The 21725-nt window shown below is 44.3% G+C and overlaps 1 protein-coding gene across 1 annotated transcript; it reads left to right on the forward strand.

Moving 5' to 3' along the window:
• Nucleotides 1-1483: 1483 nt before the first annotated feature.
• On the forward strand, nt 1484-17066 carry LOC149995649 (uncharacterized). The gene is made up of 4 exons (XM_090260714.1): nt 1484-1746; nt 3366-3492; nt 8101-8196; nt 13075-17066. The coding sequence occupies exons 1-4, from the start codon at nt 1717-1719 to the stop codon at nt 14703-14705; spliced, it is 1884 nt and encodes a 627-aa protein (XP_090116840.1). The 5' UTR covers nt 1484-1716; the 3' UTR covers nt 14706-17066.
• The last annotated feature ends 4659 nt before the right edge of the window (nt 17067-21725 follow it).

Raw genomic sequence — 21725 nt, forward strand, 5'->3', positions numbered from 1 at the left:
CGGATTTTTTGCTATGTCGTGGGATTCTGCAGTACTGTACAGTAAATACTAAAATAAGTGTAAGGTTCCTACTTCACGGATTTTCACCTATCGCGGGGGGTTCTAGAAAGTAACGCCTGCGATAAATGAGGGATCACTCTACTTAGGGATCCTGCAATATTACTCGTTTCTGGTGCTGGGTAAATTTATATCACTGGGCACATTTTGGATAATAGATGAGGATGGAGAAACCAACTAGGGCCTCCACATTGACGACCAGATGATGTATGTATCAAGAATGGGAACTCTGCCATGCTTTACAGCAGGGGTTTTTAAGTTCTCCAGTCACTGCATAGCTTTCCTCACCACTGATTTCAGACATTCCATTTCCCATGACAGAATATAAAAATCTTAACTTTAACGTTTTGCATCATAGTCCAACGTCATTTAATTTAACCAGAAGGGTCAACCTCACGTGAAAAGGACAATTATGTCTTTCAGTATGAGCAAATTACTATCGCCAGTAATGGATAACATTGTTTCTTGAGTGCTAATTTAGTGACATTTCTCCATAACCTTAAAAAATTCTTTTTATTAATTATAGAGGAAAAGAGACATTGATTTGTTCCACTTATTTATGCGTTGATTGGCTGATTTTTTTCCTTCATTGAATTTATTGGGGTGACACTGGTTATCCAAATTACACAGGTTGCATGTAAACAGTTCTACAACATATCATTTAACACTGGATTGTTAAGTCTCCATGATTTGTTAATTAAAATAAAAATTTTTAAAGATTTTATTTATTTTGAGAGAGAGGCGAAGGGAAGGAGAAAAAGAGGGAGACAAACATCAATATGCCGTTGTCTCTTGCACGCCCCCGACTGGGTACCTGGCCCACAACCCAGGCGTGTGCCCTGACTGGGAATCGAACCTTTGGTTCACAGGCTGGCATTCAATCCACTGAACCACGCCAGCCAGGGCCTTTTATTTATTTATTTATTTAAATAGAGATTTTATTTATTTATTTTTAGAGAGAAAGGAAAGGAGGAAGAAAGAAAGGGAGAGAAAGATCGGTATGTTGCCTCTTCTACTCCCGGACAGGAAAGGAACCCGCAACTCAGCCACGTGTCCAGCCCAGGAATGGAACCTGCAACCCGCCCCCGGCAGGACAACGCCCAACCGACTGAGCCCCACCGGTCAGGGTACATACAAGAATCAACCAGCAACCTTAGCTTAAATGGACGACGCTCTAACCATCGGATCACCCAGCCAGGCGGGTGGGGTAAGCCTTAAACTCCGGACAACCTACTCCAGCACGAACAGCCCCTGCCAGTTGTTTGTCGACAAAACTACATTACCCAGAAAACTGTGCGCCGAGCGTGCGCGGCGGCCGCTAGACCAATGACAACCCAGCGTTTCCGCTGGAGGGGGCGGGACTTGTGGGGGGCTGAGAGCCCTACGTCATCTGAGCGCGACGGTTCCGTCCACGCCAGCTGTCGGGAGGCGGTCGCTGTTTGTGGCCGGGTCAGGTGCTGCGCTTCCAAAAGGAGCAGCAGCCGGGCTCCGGCGCACCGCCGCCCCTCGGAACGAGCCGCGAGCTTCCCCGGCGGCGGAGAGTGCGACCGCCGGCCGAGGGCACCCCGAGGGCAGGGCAAAGGTGACGGTCGCGTGAGCCCGCGGGACCCGCCTCGGCCGCCGCCTCTCCGGGCCCTGCGCGCTGCCCAGGGTCCCGCGATGGCGGCGGCGTGCGTGGACCCGGCGCAGGTGAGTGGAGCGTGGGTCGAGCGTTGTAGCTTCCCCGCCGGGTCGGAGGCGGCTCCGGAACTGAGGTGGCGGCTAAGGCGGCCACTGAGTTCCTCTTTGTCCTCGTCGTCGACTGAGAGTGGAGCCGGCCGGTCACTTTCTCTCCAGGCTGAGAGCGCGGGGGGCGGAGTGTCCGGGTGTCCGGAAGGCCAGGCCGGACGGGGAGACGGGCCTCGGGCCCGCAGCCCGCCGCTCCCCTGCAGCGGGCGATGCAGGAAGCCGGGCCACTGAGCAGCGGCTTCGCTACCCGTTGACAGCTGCCCCCTTTCTGAGGAAGTCGGTAGCCGCCCCCCAGCCCGCGGTGCCGGATGCCGTGCTGAGTGCACGTCCGAGACTTCAGTCTGTGGAGATACGGCATCTGGCACTGAATGTGGCGGTTCCGTCTGTGTTTATTCTTCTTCCCGGCTGCCTGTCCAAACTGTGCTCGGGGTGTCAGTTTATCAGAAATGAGTGCGATCGCAGGGTCCCTGTGTACCGCGCGTTAATTTATTAGCAATTTCTAAGCGTTTAATTGAAATATTAAGTCAAGAAAACTGAGAGGGAGGATGAAACTAGAAAACAGAGGTGCGCATGGAAGGTGGAGGTGAGAGTCCACGAGCCGATGTCGGGGAATGTCTGTTTGTTTTCTTATCTACTTATTGTTGTTTTAATAGTTCACTTTTTATTGTATTTCTGGTTTCCATGACCAGTTATCTCCCCTATACCGCCTTCCACCTGCAGCCACCCCTCACCCCCGGCCTAGGCGGACTTAAATGGTAGATGTGCACCTGCGAGTGCGGTGGCTGAGCTCTTTGTGTTCAATGAGTGGGTCTGTGGTCCTGTGTCTGCAGGACGTTTATGACAGAGGAGAGTGTGTGGAATGTGGTGTAACGTCGTGGCGGGAGTAACATGACCAAGGCAAACGCCACATGCAGCGTGTTCAGTCGGGACTCAGTGGTGAGCAGGATGACTTCAGAGCCGGGGACTTGTCATACGGGTTTGGAATCTTTGATTCTATCTCTTGATGATGAATTGTCCTGGTTGTTGACCACCAGATCCCTGATTGCAAATATTTGTCCTTGTATTCCCATATTTCTACACAACGATTTTTATAAGATAATCAGTTTATTCGTTATAGGTTTTTTTAAAAAGCTGGGGGCTTTTAGTCATTTTAAGACATGGCATAACTGTAATACTGAATGTCAACTGTAATTGAAAAAAAAAAGACATGATGTGCAGCCCTCGGCGTGGGGCAGGCTCGCAGCAGGGCCAGTGGGGCTCAGGCACCTCTGACGACCGTCACCGGTACTGTCGTTGCCGCTTTGTCCTCACTCCGCTGACGCCCTCCAGCCCTCGCTGTCTGCAGCGCACAGTCCGCACGTCATTTCCGCCGTGTGGTGTCACGTACCGTGGCTCCTGCGTGGGCGGCTTCTTACCCACGCGTTGTGTCACGTCCACCTCCCCCTGAGCCCAGCACAGAGCTCGGCCCCCAGGGGGTGCTCGCGGCTCTGGGCCTTGATGTCCGTCCCCACGGTTACCGGGACTCAGCTCCCATCCAGCAGCTCCAACGCCAACTCCACGTCCTCTCTTCGACTTTCCAGGTGTCTGTGACCTTTGAGGATGTGGCCGTGACCTTCACCCAGGAGGAGTGGGGGCAGCTGGAACCCACCCAGAGGACCCTGTACCAGGAGGTGATGCTGGAGACCTGCAGGCTCCTGGTGTCTCTGGGTGAGTCCTCCCCAGCTCTGCCATGTGGGGGTCCCCTGCCACTTCCTCATTCCACCCTCTGGCTCCAGACCTGCTGCTCAGGAAGGTCTCAGGAGCTCTTTCCACCTTCCCACAGCCTCAGGCACTTTCTAGACTCACGTCTTCGTGCCTGGTCTCCCTGTGTCTCTTGGCAAGAAACACAGGTTCCCTTTTGATTCCAGAAAGTGGTGGAAGGAAGGGGGTGTTGTGCAGAACCCCAAGGCAGGATGTCCATTGGGGCCCTTGAGGGAACCCCCCAGATTAGGCCCTGGCTCCTGGTCTCCTGTCCTGGCTTCTGTCTCTGGGTCCGCTCATGTCCCGCTGTTCAGAAAGGCATTTTCTGCTTAGGGAGTTGGTGACAGGACTGGCCCCCTCTGTGGCCCCAGATTCCTCGTTCCTACATTTTGCTTCTTATACTGTTTTTTTTTTCTTTGCTTCTGGGCTCTCTGGGGCGTGTTCAAGGCAGCAGGGGCCACTGAGCCCGTTTTTCCCCGGACTTCTCGCCCCAGTGCCCAGCACAGACTGGCCTGTGTCTGAGGTTCCTATTTTGCACTCCAGAGGGGGATGTGACGAGGGAGCCTGGTTGGCCCCAGTGTCCCGACAGGCCAGTGTCGGGGCCCTGAGCGATGGGATGACCTCCCAGAACAGGGCCATGCAGGCGGGTTCCCAGGAGGCCTTTGCCCTCGTTGCCACCAGGCACCGTTCTGAACACAGGTCTTGGTCGTGGGTCTTCTTTATGCTCCTGTATCTTCATGATGGTCTCTCATTTCCTGAGTCCCCGGGGCTCCTAAACGGTTGGCATTCTGTCCCCCAGGAGACATTTGGCAATGTTTGTGGCCACTTTTGATTGTCACGGCTGGGATGTGGGTGGCACTGGCATGCAGTGGGCACAGTCCGGGGATGCTGCCACATCCTACAACGGGCAGGACAGCCGCCCTCAACAAAGAACCGTCCAGCCCACGTGACGAGAGTGCCAGGTTGAGACGGACCAGCTTAGGGGGTCCTGTGCTTGAAGACAGTCTCTGGAGCACTGAGCTCGGGGCAGAGGAGCGCTGAGAACCCAGGACTTAGGGTGAAGCACGCCTGCTTTTACGGAGCTGGAAGCGTGCTTTGTGTCAACGGGAAGAGATTAAACAAACTTTAAAAATGTTTGATATACTTATTTTATAGCAAACTTAAAAATTACAAGTCCGCATCTGTCCTGCCAACCTCATTGCTCACCTTCACACACATTCCTCCAGCTCACCCTGCCCCAGTTAAGCGGGCTTTTTGCTGCTCCCCATGCGTGTACCTGCCCCTCTGCCCCTTCTGCACTGCTGGTCCGGCTGCTTGGGGCGTGTCTGGGCGCTTCAGCCTTTCCTAAGGTCGCTCCTGTTGACCCAATCACCGCCTGCCTCCTCACCGGCCGTTTCCTGTGCGGTCACACGTGCCTTCTCTACCACCCGCCAGTGTCTGCCTAAGCCAGTGGTCCTCGTCGAGAACAGTGCTGTTCCCCAGGGGAAACTTGGCAGCGTCACAACTGGGATGAGGATGCTTCTGCCACTCAGTGGGCGGAGCCCTGCTGAGCGTCCTGATCACGCACAGGACACGCTCCCTCCTCACCTCCCCAGCAGACAGTTTCCTGGACCTGAATGTCAGTCATGCGAGGGGTGGGTGGGCACCTCCTCAGGGGCGTGGAGAGACACCCTGCGGAAGCTGTGCCTTCATTTTCTCTCTTTCCTGCCTCCTGATTGTTGTTGAGAGAAAATCTGGGTTCAGAGCTGAGTCTTATCCCCCACCTCCAACTGTTCTAATTCTCCTTTTTCCAAGAGAGCCTGCATTGCTGGTTTCACTGCGGCACTTAGAGGTTGACTCGCCATCGAGGCAGGTGATTGTGTTTCCCATTTACCAGAGTGATACAGGAGTCCCTTTTTAAAGGAAAGTAAGAAAAATAAAAAGAGGGCCACTTTTAAGAGAAGCGGCTAGTATCAGTCACAGCTTGCCCAGGTCCTTGGAGCACTGGCTGCGGGCAAGGCCTGTTCCCAATGCTTCCTGCTCCAGCCACTCAGTTCTCAGAGTGTCGCAGGCCTCGGCGAAGCCAGGAAGATGTGACTGCTGCTGTGAGCCCCTCATACAGATTCACTTACTCAGTGTGAAGCGCACACCTTCATTGTTCAAAGCCGTTCTCTGTATTTCTGTAGTACAGCAGCCCCTCTCTACATCGCTGTTCACTTTATCGCGGCCTCACTGCATCGCGGGATTTCTTAAAATATTATATTTAATTATTTATCACAGATTTCTCGCTACATCGCGGGATTTTGCGGTACTGTACAGTAAATACTAAAATAAATGTAAGGTTCCTACTTCGCAGATTTTCACCTGTTGCAGTGGGTCTAGAATGTAATACCCGCGATAAATGAGAGAGCACTGTAATCCCCTTTTTGTGAAATGTTGAAGACAGTATTTGATGTTTGTAAATTTCTGTATGTGACCATATCATGGATTCTCAGTTTTATTATCTTTTAGTAGTTGATGAGTTTCTGAGGTCTACAGTCACTAAGTCTGCTCCTCCCCCAACCCCTGTTCCCTGAGGATGGGTCTCCTCGCTCAGGTCCCTGCCTCACCACCTTCCTGCACTGGTCTCAGGCTGCTGGCGCCACACAAGGGTGTTTCCTGTTTCTTCCTAAGTGGAGTGTTTGGGAGACAAGTGTCTGCAGCCAGAGCCCTGGTGTTCAGTCCATATCTGCTCCTTAAAAACTGTGTGGCCTTGAGCAAGTTACTGAGCCTGTCTGTGCCTTAGTGTGCTCCTTGGCAAGATGGGGTAACATGGCATCTACTTCCTAGGAGTGTGGCGAGGCTAAATGGGTCACCTGTGGAAAAGGCTGAGGACAAGGCCCAGTGTGGCCAGGTTGTGTGCAGGCCAGCAGCCGAGGACCCCACTGCTGGCACTGCTGGTGGTAACCTCATCAGGATCCTCCTCGTCCTCAGTGTGAACTCAGCACCTTCTGGAGCGGAGTTGGGCTGCTTTGTGGTAACACAGCACAGGCAGCAGAGAAGGCTAGACCTGGCTTTCCATATTGGCTCCTCCATCCACGGCTGCTTGTTCTCTTTGGTAAATCGTGTTATTTGCTGGAGCCGTGGGTTCTGCATCTATAAAATGGTACTGATTACAGTACATACTTGCTGGGGATGCTATGAGGAAATCCTGAGAGAGAATCCTCATTTTATCTGTGGTCTGTAGCAGAAAAAATATAAAACTTAGGATCTAAAAAAGGCCCAGATCAATGAAGACACATACATATCTTGTTTTATTTTCTTGTTTTTGCTCATTTTTATTGTATTTTTTGCCATTACCATTTATCTCCCCCATACTCTCTTCCACCTCCACCTCCCCTCTCCCCTCCCCCCCTCGCCCCCCAGCCCTGGCGCATATCTTGTTTTGAATGAAAAGACTCAAGCCCTGGCCAGTGGTGTGGCTTAGCTGGTTGAGCATCGTCCCGCACAGCGAACGGTCCCCGGTTCGATTCCAGTCAGGGCACGTGCTTAGGTTGTGGATCTGGCACCTGGTTGGGGTGCATGCAAGAGGCACCTGATTGCTGTTTCTCTCCCTCTCCTCCTCCCTTTCTTCCTCTCTCTAAAAATAAACACATAAAATCTTTTTTTTTTTTAAAGAAGAGAGCCAATATTTTAAATGTCAGTTGTTTGGAATTACTCCATAAATTCATGTTATTTTTGGAACTTTATGATGCATTTAAGTTGCTTGTCATAGTCCTTTGACTAAAATTATACTCTCTACATCAGTGGTTCTCAACCTTCCTAATGCCACAACACTTTAATACAGTTCCTCATGTTGTGGTGACCACCAACCATAAAATTATTTTCGTTGCTTCTTCATAACTGTAATTTTGCTACTGTTATGATGAATCATAATGTAAATATCTGATATGCAGAATGTATTTTCATTGACTCCGTCTTTCCCTTGGACCCTTCAGCTGCGAAGAGAGGGGGGGGTCTGCTGCATGGGCAACAGCAGACCCTCCATATCACCCTGCCCAGGCTCTGTAGCTTCAGCTTCACTGGAGAGGACACTCCAGCGTCATCGCAAGATGTCGATTTAACACGGGAGGAGACAGATACCATGTCACTCCCGAGTCGGACTGCACAGCCATTCTCGGCGGTGCAGATAGACTCTTAAGAAGCTACACCATCGTCTCTCAAGACGGACGGCTGCCGACGACGATGACGATTTTCATTGTTACAGATTGAACATAATTAAAGCAGTGGTTAATCACAAAAACAATATGTAATTACGTATGTGTTTTCCCATGGTCTTAGGTGACCCCTCTAAAAGGGTCGTTCGACCCCCAAAGGGGTCGCGACCCACAGGTTGAGAACCACTGCTCTAGATACTAACTTTTTGATCTGTTAGGAGTAAAAACTCTGTCAGTAGGGCATATCTCTGTTTCCAGGTCACATGTCATATTTTTGTTCATGTGGATGGGGGCAGTTTCATTCTGAGATCTTGTCCACATCCTCAAGGCCCAGACTGGATTGAGAGGTTTTATTTCTTTTCACAGAAATCCTTGTGTTCTCTTTTTTTCCCATGCACAGGGTGCCCTGTCCCCAATCCTGAGCTGATTCACCCACTGCAGCACGGGCAGGAGCTGTGGATGGTGAAGAAGGACCTCTCCCAAAGCACCTGTCCAGGTAGGAGCCAAGATGGGGGCAAACGGAAGACCCTGCAGTCTTGAAATCTTCAGGAGACCACTGGTCGCGGATTTGGGGGAGACTTTAAATATGCTACTGGATTCAGTTTGCTGCCGTCTGCGTGAGGATTTTTGCATCAGTGTTCACGAGGGGTATTGGCCTGCAGCTTTGCTTTCTTGTAGTGCTTTGGCTTTGAAATCATGATAATGCTGGCCTCCAGAAGAGTCTAGAAGTGTTTCTTATGCTTCCATTTTTTGGAAGAATTTAAGAAAAATTGGTATTAGTTCTTTAAAAAGGTTTGCTATAATTCACAAGTGAAGCCATCAGGTCCAAGGTTTTACCTTGTTGGGAGGTTTTTGATTAGTAATTCAATCTCCTTACTAATTATAGGTCTATTCAGATTTTCTACTTCTTCATGATTTAGTCTTGGTAGGTTTTGTGTTTCTAGGAATTTGTCCATGTCATCTAGGTTTTCCAGTTTGTTGGTGTACAGTTGTTCACAGTGTTCTGTTACACTTTATTATTATCACTGTTTCTGAGGAAGTAGAATTGAGAGGACTGTGTCTACTTCCATTTCTCATTTTAGTAATTTGAATTTCTTCTTCTTTGGATAGTTAATCTGGCTAAAATTTTGTTGATCTGTTCAAATATCAACTTTTTGGTTAAATGTTTTAAATTGATTTTTTTTTTTTTATTTTAGAGAGAGAAACATTGATTTGTTGTTCCACTTATTTATGCCTTCTTTGGTTGATTCTTGTATGTGCTCTGACTGGCGATGGAACCCACAGCCTTGACGTATCAGGATGACCCTCTAATCAGCTGAGTTATGAGTAGGGCCTGTTTTTTTATTTTCCCTATTTTTCTATTCTCTATGTCATTTATCTTTAATATTCATCATTTCCTTCTTCCTCCTTGCTTTGAGCTTAGTTTGTTCTTTTCCTACTTCGCTAAATTGTAAAATTAGATTGATTTGAGATCTTTTTTTGTTTTTAATGTAAGCACTTACAGCTACAAATTTTCCTCTTAACACTATTTTCACTGCATCCTTTAAGTTTCGGTGTGTTAAGTTTTTGTTTTCATTAGAAACAAATTATACTTTGATATCTTTTTAAATTTATTGAGATGGGGGAGTGAGGACTTGGTGGGGGGGTGATAAGGAACATCTGTAATAGCTTTTAAGTGTAGTCAACAATTAAAAAATATATAACAGAAATTTATCGAGACTTAATTTCTGGCCTAAGATATGGTCCACCCTGAAAAATGTCCCATGCATACTTGAGAAGACTGTATGCTATTATTGTTAGGTGGAATGTTATATGTCTGTTTGCTTTAGTTGGTTTATTATGGTAAGTCCTTTATTTTTTTCTCTTACCTTTTGTCTGGTTGTGCTATCATCGAGAACAGGGTATTGAAGCCTTCATCTACTATTGTAGAAGTCTCTTTCTCCCTTTCATTCTGTCACTTTTTGATTCATATATTTTGATGGGCTATCCCTAAGTATGTAAGTATTTAAAATTATGTCTTTTTGTTGTATTATATTTTTTATTAATACAGTCATGCTCCACATAACCTCTTGGTCAGTGATAACTGCATACACAGTGGTGGTCCAAAAAGATTGTAATTGCAGTGTAACCATTTATACTGTATTTGTGCTGTGCCCTTTCTGCTTGTAGATATGTTTAGGTGCATACACACTCACTATTGTATTAAAATTGCTTACAGTACTCAGTGCACTAACATGCTGTATGGGCTTGTAGCCTAGGAGAAATCTACTGTACCACACAGCCCAGGTGTAAATACTGTAGGCTGTAACTCCTAAGTTTGTGTAAGTACACTCTAGGATGTTTGCACAGTGACTAAATGGCTGAATGAGGCATTTCTTGGAACAAATCCTTTTGGGTATAGAATGTCCTTCATTGTCCCCTGTTATCTTTTTTGATTTCTCTTTCTTTGTCAGATGTTAATATAACCACCATTGTTCTCTTCTGGGTAGTGTTTCCATGGAATATCTCTTTACATCTTCTTACTCTCACTCTATTTGTGTCTTTGGACATGAAGTGAGTCTTTTGTAGAGAGCATATACTTGTATCATGAAGTTTGTATCAATTCTGCCAGTCTCTTTTCATTGAAAAGTTTAATTGATTTACATTTAAAGTAATTACTGATATGGAGAGACTTCTATCATTTTGATATTTGTTTTCTACATGCATGATAGCTTTTTTCTCCCTCATTTCTGGAATTACTGTCTTGTGTTTAGTTGATTTCTTTTTAAGTAAAATGGTTAAATTATTTTCTCTTTGCTTTTGCTTATAGTCTCCTATTGCTATTTTCTTTGTAGGATTACACTTAACATCTTGAGTTGCAACACGAATTTGATTTCATACCAACTAAACTTGAGTAACACAAAACAATACTCACTGACAGCTCCGTCCTCACCCCTCTGTCGTTCCGGCCACAGAATTGCATCTTTATTGTATGCCCCCAAATTTAAACTCATAACTTTTTAAAATGCATTAGTCTCTTAAATTATGTAGGGAACTGGATATGGATTTATAAATAATAATACTAGCTTTTAGGTTAAAAATGTAAAAAACATTCATCTTCTAAATCATGTAGAAAACAAAAAGTGGATTTAAAAACCATCGTTACAATACTAGCTTTTATAATTGCCCATGTATTTATCTTTATTAAGATTGTTATCTCTCTGCATGACATTGAGTTCCTGTTTAGTGGTCTTTCATTTCACCCCACAGGTGGGTCTTCCTTGAGAATTTCTTGCAAGGCTGGTTTAGTGGTAACAAACACCCTCAGCTTTTTTTTTTTTTTTTAATATGTTTATTGATTTGAGAGAGAGAGAAAGAGGGAGAAAGAGAGAAACATCAGTGTGAGAGAGAAACATCAATTAAGTGCCTCCTATATGCACCCCAACTGGGGACTGAACCCACAACCTTTTGGCGTATGGCATGACACTCCAGCCAACTGAACCACACCAGCCAGGCTCCCTCACCTTTTATCTATGGGAATGTTTTAATTTTTCCCTCACTCTTAACGGACAGTTTTGCCAGATACATGGTTGCAGGTTAACAGTTTTTTTCTTTTACACTTGAGTATATTTACCCACTCCCTTCTGGCCTCTCAAGTTTCTGACAAGAACTATGCTGATAAGTTTATTGAAGATTTCTTCTATGTGAGGAGTTGTTTCATGCATGCTATCAAGATACTCTTTTTATCTTTGGTATTCCAATGTTTTGATTAAAATTTTTCTTGGAGTGAGACTATTTGAATTTAATTTTCTTGAAGTTCATTGAGATTCTTGGATATTTATATTGATACCTTTATTAAAATTTGGGAAGTTTTAAAGCCCTTTCATCAAGTATTCTTAGCCTTTCTCTCTTCGTCTGGGAATCCCATCAGGAGTATATCAGTTCCTTTGGTGGCACATCGTGGGTCTGTGAGGCTCTGTTCACTTTTCTTCAGTCTCCTTTGTTGTTGTTGTTGTTAAAGATTTTATTTATTTATTTTTAGCGAGAGGGGAAGGAAGGGAGAGAGAGAAACACTGGTGTGCGAGAGAATCATTGATTGGTTGCCTCTTGCACATCCCCAGCCAGGGACCGGGCCCGCAACACATGCATGTGCCGACAGGGAACCAACCCTGCAACCTGGTGGTTTGTGGGACGATGCTCAACCCACTGAGCCACACCAGTCAGGGCTCTTCAGTCTCTTCTGTGTTCCACAAGTGATAATTTTCATTCTCCTGTCTTCATGTTTGCTGATTTTATCTTCTTACTCAACTCTTCCTTTGTGTCCCTCTCGTAAATTTTTTGTTTCAATTATCGTACTTTTCTGTTTCAGAAATTCATTTTTTTTTTTTTTTTTTTTTTAGGTTTTCTAGCTCCTTATTGACATTTCCATTTGGTTTATACATAATTATTTTTACTTTTTTCATATCTTCCTTCAGCTCTTTGAACTTCTTTAAGATGGTATTTTAAAAAACTGTTGTCACTGGCTGGTGTGGCTCAGTGGCTTGAGTGCCAGCCTGTGAACCAAAGGGTTACCGGTTCGATTCCTGGTCAGGGCACATGCCTGGGTTACATGCCAGGTCCCCAGTTGGGGGCATGAGAGATAACCAATCAATGTTTCTCTCACATGTCAATGTTTTTCTCCCTTTCTTCCTCCCTTTCCCTCTCTAAAAATAAATTTTAAAAAATATTTTTAAATAGATAGACAGATCTTTGTCCAGCAGATCTGCATCAGGTATCTTTCAGAGTTTTAGGAGGAGTTCCAAACATGCTTTGCCTTGTCCTCGGGGACTCATTAAACTCCTAGCATTGATGTTGACAATACACACGTGAAGATTTTCCAACCTAGCAATCTCACCTGGCTTCACGGTTCCGAGTTTTATTGACTCATTTCATAAACACAGTTGGTTGACTAATTACCTACATAATACTCAGTCTCCTGCCCTCCCTCCATTTTTTTCCAGAAGCCCCGTTATCATACAGCTCAGGGCCCCAACCCTCTAATCATATGGTTAGTCTTTCTAGTGTGGCCAAGCCTTGATCATAGTTATCTCTTCAGCATAAACTATGTAGGGGCCCAAACGAGTTACCTACTTGCATAAATAACCAATCTGGAATTGACTGTGTCCTCTCCAGCACTCTGCTCTTTAATCCAGCTACTTCCCTATGTCTCCCTTTCAAGGTGTGAATGGTCCAAAGATTAGAAATGAAAGGAATTGCAGACTTGGTATTTAGAAGTAACAAAACAGCAGACACAGAAGCACTATTTTCCCCTTTTTTTTTTAATCACTAAAATGCTTTTTTCCCCCCCTATGTTGGCATTACTAACAGGCCTTGTTGTGTATTGGATTTCTTTCAGGTGAGAAAGGAAAACCCAAGACCACAGAACCTACTACTTGTGAAACTGCCCCATCTGAGGGAGCCTCACTTCAGGAACTAACACGAGCTGAATTCCAAGAAGACTCCCGGGCGCACTACACCAAGAATCAGATTGGGCCATTGGAATTGCAGGAAGGACAGCTGAAATCAGATATAGACCAACAGAAGGAGAAGCCTCCTAGGAAACCAAGCTCTGAACATGGTGGCTTAGGGACAGCTGATGGTGTGTGTTCAAGGATTGTGCAGGAGTCAGTTCCTCCAGGAGGTGCCCTCCTTGACCATGACTCACGTGAATTTGGTAAACACCCCATAATTCAGGAAGAGGAAAATATCTTCAAATGCAATGAATGTGGGAAAGTTTTTAACAAGAAACGCCTCCTTGCTCGACATGAGAGGATTCACTCTGGAGTAAAGCCCTATGAATGCACAGAGTGTGGGAAAACTTTTAGTAAGAGCACTTACCTCCTTCAACACCACATGGTCCACACGGGGGAGAAGCCATATAAGTGCATGGAGTGTGGCAAGGCCTTCAACCGCAAGTCACACCTGACCCAGCACCAGCGGATCCACAGTGGAGAGAAGCCCTATAAGTGCACTGAATGTGGAAAGGCCTTCACCCATCGCTCCACTTTTGTCTTGCATAACAGGAGCCACACTGGAGAAAAGCCCTTTGTCTGCAAAGAGTGCGGAAAAGCCTTCCGAGATAGGCCAGGTTTCATTCGGCACTATATCATCCACAGTGGCGAGAACCCCTACGAGTGCTTCGAGTGTGGCAAGGTCTTCAAACACAGGTCGTACCTCATGTGGCACCAGCAGACACACACCGGGGAGAAGCCCTACGAGTGCAGCGAGTGCGGGAAGGCCTTCTGTGAGAGCGCGGCCCTCATTCACCACTACGTCATCCACACCGGGGAGAAGCCCTTCGAGTGCCTCGAGTGCGGGAAGGCCTTCAACCACAGGTCGTACCTCAAGAGGCACCAGCGGATCCACACCGGAGAGAAGCCGTACGTGTGTGGTGAGTGTGGAAAGGCCTTCACCCATTGTTCCACTTTCATCTTGCACAAGAGGGCCCACACTGGAGAGAAACCTTTTGAGTGTAAAGAATGTGGGAAAGCCTTCAGCAATCGGGCAGACCTCATCCGGCACTTCAGCATCCACACTGGAGAGAAGCCCTATGAGTGCAGTGAGTGCGGGAAGGCCTTTAACCGCAGGTCAGGCCTCACGCGGCACCAGCGGATTCACAGCGGAGAGAAGCCCTATGAGTGCATGGAGTGCGGGAAATCCTTCTGCTGGAGCACCAACCTCATCCGACACTCCATCATCCACACGGGGGAGAAGCCCTATGAGTGCAGTGAGTGTGGGAAGGCCTTCAGCCGCAGCTCATCCCTCAGTCAGCACCAGAGGGTTCACACTGGGAGAAACCCTGTTAGTGTACCAGAAGTGGGAAGACCCTTCACAAGTGGACAGTCCTCAGTCAACCTCCAAGAACTCCTGTTGGGGAAAGACTTTTTGAATGTAAACACTGTGGAAAACGTTTTGCCAGAAGAAACATCTTACTCAGAATCTAATCATTCATACCAAAGAGAAAGCCCACAATTTTCCTCCCTGTGAGGAAACCTAAAACAAGATACCAGCTGTCATCTCGCAAGGCATATGAAACTCAATCCCGCCTAGAGCCTTATTCTGCATCTGAGAATTCATCCAGGAGAGAGACCCAGTCGTTATCAGGCACTTAGAAACCTTCAGCTACATCTTTCTTCTTGGTTTACACTGCAGTGTTATCTCAGGAATTTTTTTTCTCTGAAAAGAAGGGAGAGACTTAGAAGAGAAGATGAACTACAACCAGTTTGTTTCAGACTCCTTGTGACGCCTATGACACTTTGTCATGGATTTCTTAGTACGGTTGGCAGGAGAGTTTTATTTCAGAGGTCAAGGACCTAGGTTCTTTATGGGTCTTGTATATACATTCATTGCTCTCCAGTGTCCAGAGTTTGACAGTTGAGGGCAGGCTGGAAACTTTCATTGAACATCTTTGTTCTAAAACTTTGTCTCTAATCTTAAAGAGCTTAATTTTTGTGAGAAGTATGAAGGCTTGAATCATCAAATACCTTTCTAGTTGAGGAGATAAGAATACACATATGGTCACATTTTATTGCACCAGTTAACACTGTTTAAGGGTTTGATTTCATGTGATTTTAACCATTTGAGTGCCATGTGTAATTTGAAATTTGGACAACATGAGAAAAAATATAACCTGAGGTACAAAAAAAGAGAACAAAACATAAAATACGAATTATTCCATTGTTATTTACAGTTATAGCCACTGAAAGAAAAGAATCGCTGGGAGCAACACTGGCACTTTTGGGAATATTTGTCAGCATCACTCACAGCGGTGTTGGCACTCAAAGGGTTAAAGACCTAATACTTAGACATTTTCTTGGTCCTGTACTGTTCGTTTACTTCATTGCTGTAGTTATATGGTAAATTTTTTAAGTGGTTAAACTGATTCTTCAGTCCATCTTTTTATTTAAAACGTATTTATCACTCCGAGTTACTTTGAATTTCTATATAGTTTTATTAGATATGCTTGACTTTTATTTTTAACCAAAAAAAAATCTTTATCAAATTCTGATAGAAATTGAATGAAGTTGGCAGATCAATTTATTGAGAATAGACAGCTTGACTGTGTTGGGTCTTCCAGTTAGTTAAGATGGTATGTCTCTGCACTTCAGTATTGTTTATTTCATTACTATTTTATAAATTTCAATAATTGTTCTTGTACAATTTTTATAAATCTTTGGTAGTATAGAAATATAATGATTTTTGAATGTTATTTTTGGCATCCTACAAACTTGCAGAACTCAACATTTATTTTAATGCTTGGGATTTTTCTACATAGAAGTATAATTTGCAAATAGAGATCGTTCTGTTTCTTTCTTTTCCTCTGTGTACCTTTTTTTTCTCCTTGTCTTATTGCACTAGTTAGGATTTCAAATATGATGTTGAATAGTAGTAATGAGACAGATATCCTTGCCTGGTTCCTGATATTAGAGGAAAAACATTTTTTCATTATCAAATATGATGTTAGTCTTAAATTTTCTTCATAAAGGTTTCTTATCAAGTTTAGAAGGTTTCCATATTCCTAATTTGCTGAGTTTTTTTTGTTATTTTGAATGGGTGTTGAATTTTGTCAAATGCTTTTTCTCTATCAGTTGATATAATCATGTTTTGTTTTTTTCTGTAGCCTATTGATGTGATGTTTTCAATATTGAATCTGCTTTGTATCCTTGGAATAAGCCCCACTTGTTATGGAGTATAATTATTTTTATATACTACAATATTCAACATGCTGGCATTTTTATTGAGGAAGTTTTCCTTTATTTTCATGAAAGGTAATATTTAGGGCTTTTCTTTCTTAATTCCATTTTTGTGTTTTTGTTTTTTGTTTTTTATTTGTTTGTTTTGTACTGTCAGTGTCTGGTTTTGGTATCCAGTTGATACTGGCCTCTCCCAACATGTGTCGAGAATTTTTTCTTCTATTGTTTAGAAGACAATGTATAGAATTGATTTTATTTGTTCTTTTAATGTTTGGTAGCATTCTCCAGTGAACGATTTAGTCCTGGAGGTATTCTTTTGGATGTTTTTAATTATGTATTTATTTTATTTAATATGGATAGGACTATTGAGAGTATCTACAGTGATCCCTCACTTATCACGGGTATTACGTTCTAGACGGCCCCCATGATAGGTGAAAATCCGCGAAGTAGGAACCTTACATTTTTTTTAGTATTTACTGTACAGTACCGCAAAATCCCATGATATAGCAAGAAATCCGTAATAAGTAATTAAATATAATATTTTAAGAAATCCTGCGATAAGTGAATCACAATACAGAGAGGAACAACTGTACTTCATATTGGATGAATTTTCATTGTTCTTTCCAGGGAATTAAACCATTTCACTTAAATTGTCTTGTCTCAAGTATTCCTTTTTTATTCTTTTGATGGCAATTTTGTTTATACACTGTTTTATTCCTGATACTGGAAATGTTTTAACTTTTTATATTTGTCAATCTTGTTAGCATTTATCAATGCTTTGATCATTTCAAAAAGCTAGCACTTCATATTAGTTAATGCTCCATAGTCTTTCTGTTCCTAATTTCACTGATTTTCTGATCTTTATTATATTCTCTTTTCTACTTGCTTTGGTTGTACTTTCCTCTGTAGTTGCTTGAAGTGGGTGCTTAGATTATTGACTTGATACTTACTTTTCTAATGTAAGCATTAAATTGTATAATTGTTCCTCAAGGCACTGTTTTAGCTTCATCTCACAAGTTTTGATATGTTTTAATTAATTTCATTCAGTTCTAAATATTTCTTCATTCAAGACTTCCTCTCTAAACCAGTTTGGCATATTCCATGCTCTTTTTGTTATTGATTTCTAGTTCATTGTGTGTTTGACCTGGCTGTTTAAATCTGTTGTGGTTTGTTTTATTACCCATGATATAGTCTTATTTTGGTGAATCCTCTGTAAGGCTGCTTGAGAACCACAGGTCTAGGATCTCTGTCTTTTGTTTTATGGCCCCACTGCTTGGTATCTTAACTTTCCCCTCTCAGTTCTCTTCTTTCCTCATAATCAATACCTATGTTGAAGTTTGTACTCTCATCCCCAGGCACTTTCTGGCAAACATGCCCACTGAGCTCTGCCCTTTTCCTTCCTCTCACGTACTTCTGTGTTACTGTTGTATCCATGTTGTCCCTTTCTCTCCAATGACAACTAACTAATGGCCTTTACCACTGTCCCGACTTAAGCAGGTCTCACAAGGTTCCCTTCTGCCCCTTGCCCTCCCCCACTTCCCACCTCCATTACTGCACCTTTTTACTGTTGCCCTCCTCTCTGGCTTGAAGGTCCTTACCTGCTTTCTGAGTTCCTTCCGTTCTCTTCCAGAGGATGTGTGTCTTGCATCTATTAAACCACTGTGCTTCCTTAGGACTCACCCATGGTCATTGCTTTCTCACTGATTTGTTTCCTCAAGGTATTTTACTCACAATGGTCCATACTTCTCCCAAATCCATACCTCCAGGTTGAATGTTTCTCATGTCTGTTGCCTACTGGTTATCCTTCCATGCCTTCTCCATATTCATGTACACTGAGTTTATGCGTGTGTCATGTGGCCATGGTGCTGGGTGCATCATCACAATCATAAGGGCAAGCAAACATACGGTATTACTTTGTATCAGCCACTGCTCTGAATGCTTTAGCCACATCACCTTTTAACCTTTTCAACAAGTCTATGTAGTAGGTCATGTTCCCATTTTACAGATTAGGAAACTTTAAGGAACAGAAAGGTCGAGGAATTTGCCCAAGTTGTACAGCTGATGAGGAAGCATGAGATTAGGGACTGGAGGCCAGTCAGGGTGGCTGCAGAATCCATGCCCTTATCACTTTCTTGCGTTCCTTCTCACAGGGTGAGTCTTTGTTTTCCCGGTCACCATTCATTGCTACTGAAACGGATAAAATAACGCTCATTTAGCTGTAACCTTTTCTCATTTGACAGTACATCTTGGCCATTCCTTCATACTGAGCAAGGCAAACCAAACTTGCTCTTTAATGACTGCATAATCTGTTGTATCTCTGTAGAAAATACAGGTGTCTGGGTTTGAGGTTGGGGGAAGGCAGGGAAGGGCTAAGGTATGTGTTTGGTTATAGACGTGTTTGAGGTGCCTGAAAACCATCTCAGTGAATCCTGTTCTGTCTTGTCCAAGCCAGACACCTTGCAGCCATTTTTTCCCACCACCCTGCATCCAGCCAGTCTCATTTTGTTCTTTGTAACTTTTTATTTTCCGTAGTAGACACTCAATGTGTATGCTTTAGCGAATGGCCACACACAACACTATGTTTTTATTGCAGTGTTTGGGTTCCTTACAGAGCGCTTATACAAACCTGTGTGTATAGTCAGCACACTATATGACATGATGACCTTGAAGAGAAACTACACAGGCTTTTATAGCCAGATCTGTAAGACTATAAGTCATAATGAATAACTGTCTTAGAGAGCCTCAAGCCTACCCCAGGTTTGATGATTTACTACGACAATTCCGAAGACTCAACATATTATCATACTCAATGGCTGTGATTTATTATAACGAAAGAATACAAACTTAGCCAAGGGAAAAGGCTCAAGGACTGAAGTCCAGAGGAAATAAAGGACAAGCTTTAGGAGTTCTGAGTACTTCAATGAATTATGACTGTATGTGTGAAATGTCTACTAGGGAAGCTCATTAGAAACTCAGTGCCCTAGGATTTTACTGAGCACTCTTTGTTTAGCACATAGCCAAGATTCTAGACGTCCAGAAGATAGCAGGTCCCCAGCATACACCACAGTGTTTACACAAACAGTAGGCACACTGTGCCATTCATCCTTTCTGGAAATGGTGGGAAACCTAAGGTCCCAAACTCCACTGAGGACAAACTTTCAAACTCAAGAGCAGTCTAACATCTGCTCTGTTAACTCTTCACAGTCACTAGAATGGTACAATAATGTTGAGTAGGTTCAGATGTCTAACAAATATTATATACAGTTTGCTACAACAAAATAATAATAGCTTTGAGGCAAAGGCTCATATACATGTAAACCACTGTAGCTAAAACAATCAGTTAAGTTGCAGTGGAAATTCTTACCAAGCAGGTAGGATTCGATTTAGTGGTGACAAAGTACAGAGAAAGATCATAAAGGACCTTGTTTCTCATATGTCTGTAAGTGATTCAGCTTGCAAATATCCCCTTTGCTTGCAATTATTTCTACAAAGATGTAATGGCCAAGTTAATGCTATATATTTCCATTTCAAGGAGGTTAATAATTTCTAATTTACTCTTCGTTTCCACTGTTGAAACTTGTAGCCTTTGCTTCAAGAAATATAAAATTAAAGAATATGGAGTCATAACAACTCCTGTATCATTAAATACATAACTTGAGGTTAAAGAGTGTTGTTGCAGGCTTAGTCACATTCATAGGTATTTGTATGAGTTTCACTAGGAGGGAGTGAGAGCTGGGTGGGAGGGTCCTCTACAGAGACATGGTGCTGAAGACATACAGGAACCTGGTCTCTGGATGCAGCTCCCCTTTGTACTCACCCTCTGGCTCATAGGCGGCCTTCCTTGTCTCCGTTGTGGGAAGCTGTGGTGCCTCTGGAGTACTCAGTGTTGTCATCCTTTTGTTTCGAGGTTTAAAGATTTATAATGTTTGCTAATGGGTATGTTCCATATCTCATAGTTCAATGCTCTCAGCTAAATTGTAAATGGGCAATGAGCCCTCCAGTCAGACTCCCTGGTTATACTTCCTTTCTGGCCCTGTTCTTATCCACTGGATGACTTTAAGGAAATTCCTGTCCACTGTTTATAATCTGAAGATCCACATATCAAACATGTTTTTGTTCTAATGTTGTGGCATCTGGCACCTTGCTCATATGGGAGAGACAGCTTGCAAGGCTAGATGATTGCTAGAAGTAGTAGAAGACTCCCCTCTGAGCATGCCTTTACACTAAAACTAACAATCCAGAGCCCCCAGCCCTCACCTACTTTCACAGTCTCACCCGTGGAGCCACTGTCTCCTTGCCCTAATCAATCCAGGGTCACGTACCAGGCAACTAAGGGGCTCCGGTGGTCTTCGTGGGGCTGGTCAAGTGCTGGTTTTCCCTTGGAATGTGTAGCATTTGGGCAACCGAGGCCTGTCCAGTTAATCCTTCCCTTTACAGTCCAACCAACCTCCGGGCTCTTGGCCTGGGCTCTGTGACAGCGAAACAATCATATTTGCCTGAGTATCTCCATGTCTTGAAGCACTTCTGTAGCAGATACACCATAGTATTATCAGGAATATGCCTCACATTTGAAGGAGGCAGTGTGAGGAATGGAGAGATTTAAAGAAACAAGCTAACTATCCTATAAAGTCATTACGTCCATATCTATTTTTGTACTAATTTGATTACTCGTTGTGTTCTTTGATCAACTATTTTTCAGATCATGTACACCTGAACTTTGGTAATCAATCTGGCCCTGGACTTAACATTTCCTAAAAGATATGTTGATAGACTGAAACTTTCCCAGAGGAAATGCTAATGGACTTAGCGTGATACGTTAACTAAGCTGGTGTGGGAGGGGGAAAGCAATGAGATGTAAATGACCTACTGAACATGTCAATAAGCAAACTCCCCCTTACCGAAAGGTGTATAAAAAGGTCTCCGCAGAAGTGCCCGTGGCGATTCCTACGGGCCCACGAGGATGACCGGGAATCACCCTCCCCTATTCCCTTGCTCCTATGGGCCCACGAGGAGGACCGGGAGCTACCCCCACCCCCTCCACCACCATCTCCATCTCCCTTGCTCCTACGGGCTGTTGAGTCAGTCCAGGGAATTGCCTTTTCCCTTAACCCCCTTCCCCCTTCCTTTGTTCCCTCAATAAACCCGTTATCTGTTCCCACGGCAGTCTCCGGGCGATTTCTCAGAGCAGGGCTGCCCTGACACTATTGTTTGTCGTCGTCGTCGTCGGCAGCCGTCCGTCTCGAGAGACGATGGTGTAGCTTCTCAAGAGTCTATCTCCACCGCCGAGAATGGCTGTGCAGTCCAACTCAGGAGT

Source organism: Furipterus horrens, unplaced genomic scaffold (assembly GCF_987537825.1).
Source record: "Furipterus horrens unplaced genomic scaffold, mFurHor1.1.pri manual_scaffold_13, whole genome shotgun sequence".
Taxonomy (NCBI): Eukaryota; Metazoa; Chordata; class Mammalia; order Chiroptera; family Furipteridae; genus Furipterus; species Furipterus horrens.

Excerpts from the sequence above, each read along its gene's own strand:
- LOC149995649 (XM_090260714.1), top strand. The coding sequence starts at position 1,717 with ATGGCGGCGGCGTGCGTGGACCCGGCGCAG. Across the intron at positions 1,747-3,365 it reads CGTGCGTGGACCCGGCGCAG|GTGTCTGTGACCTTTGAGGA; the intron begins GTGAGTGGAGCG and ends TCGACTTTCCAG. Across the intron at positions 3,493-8,100 it reads CAGGCTCCTGGTGTCTCTGG|GGTGCCCTGTCCCCAATCCT; the intron begins GTGAGTCCTCCC and ends TCCCATGCACAG.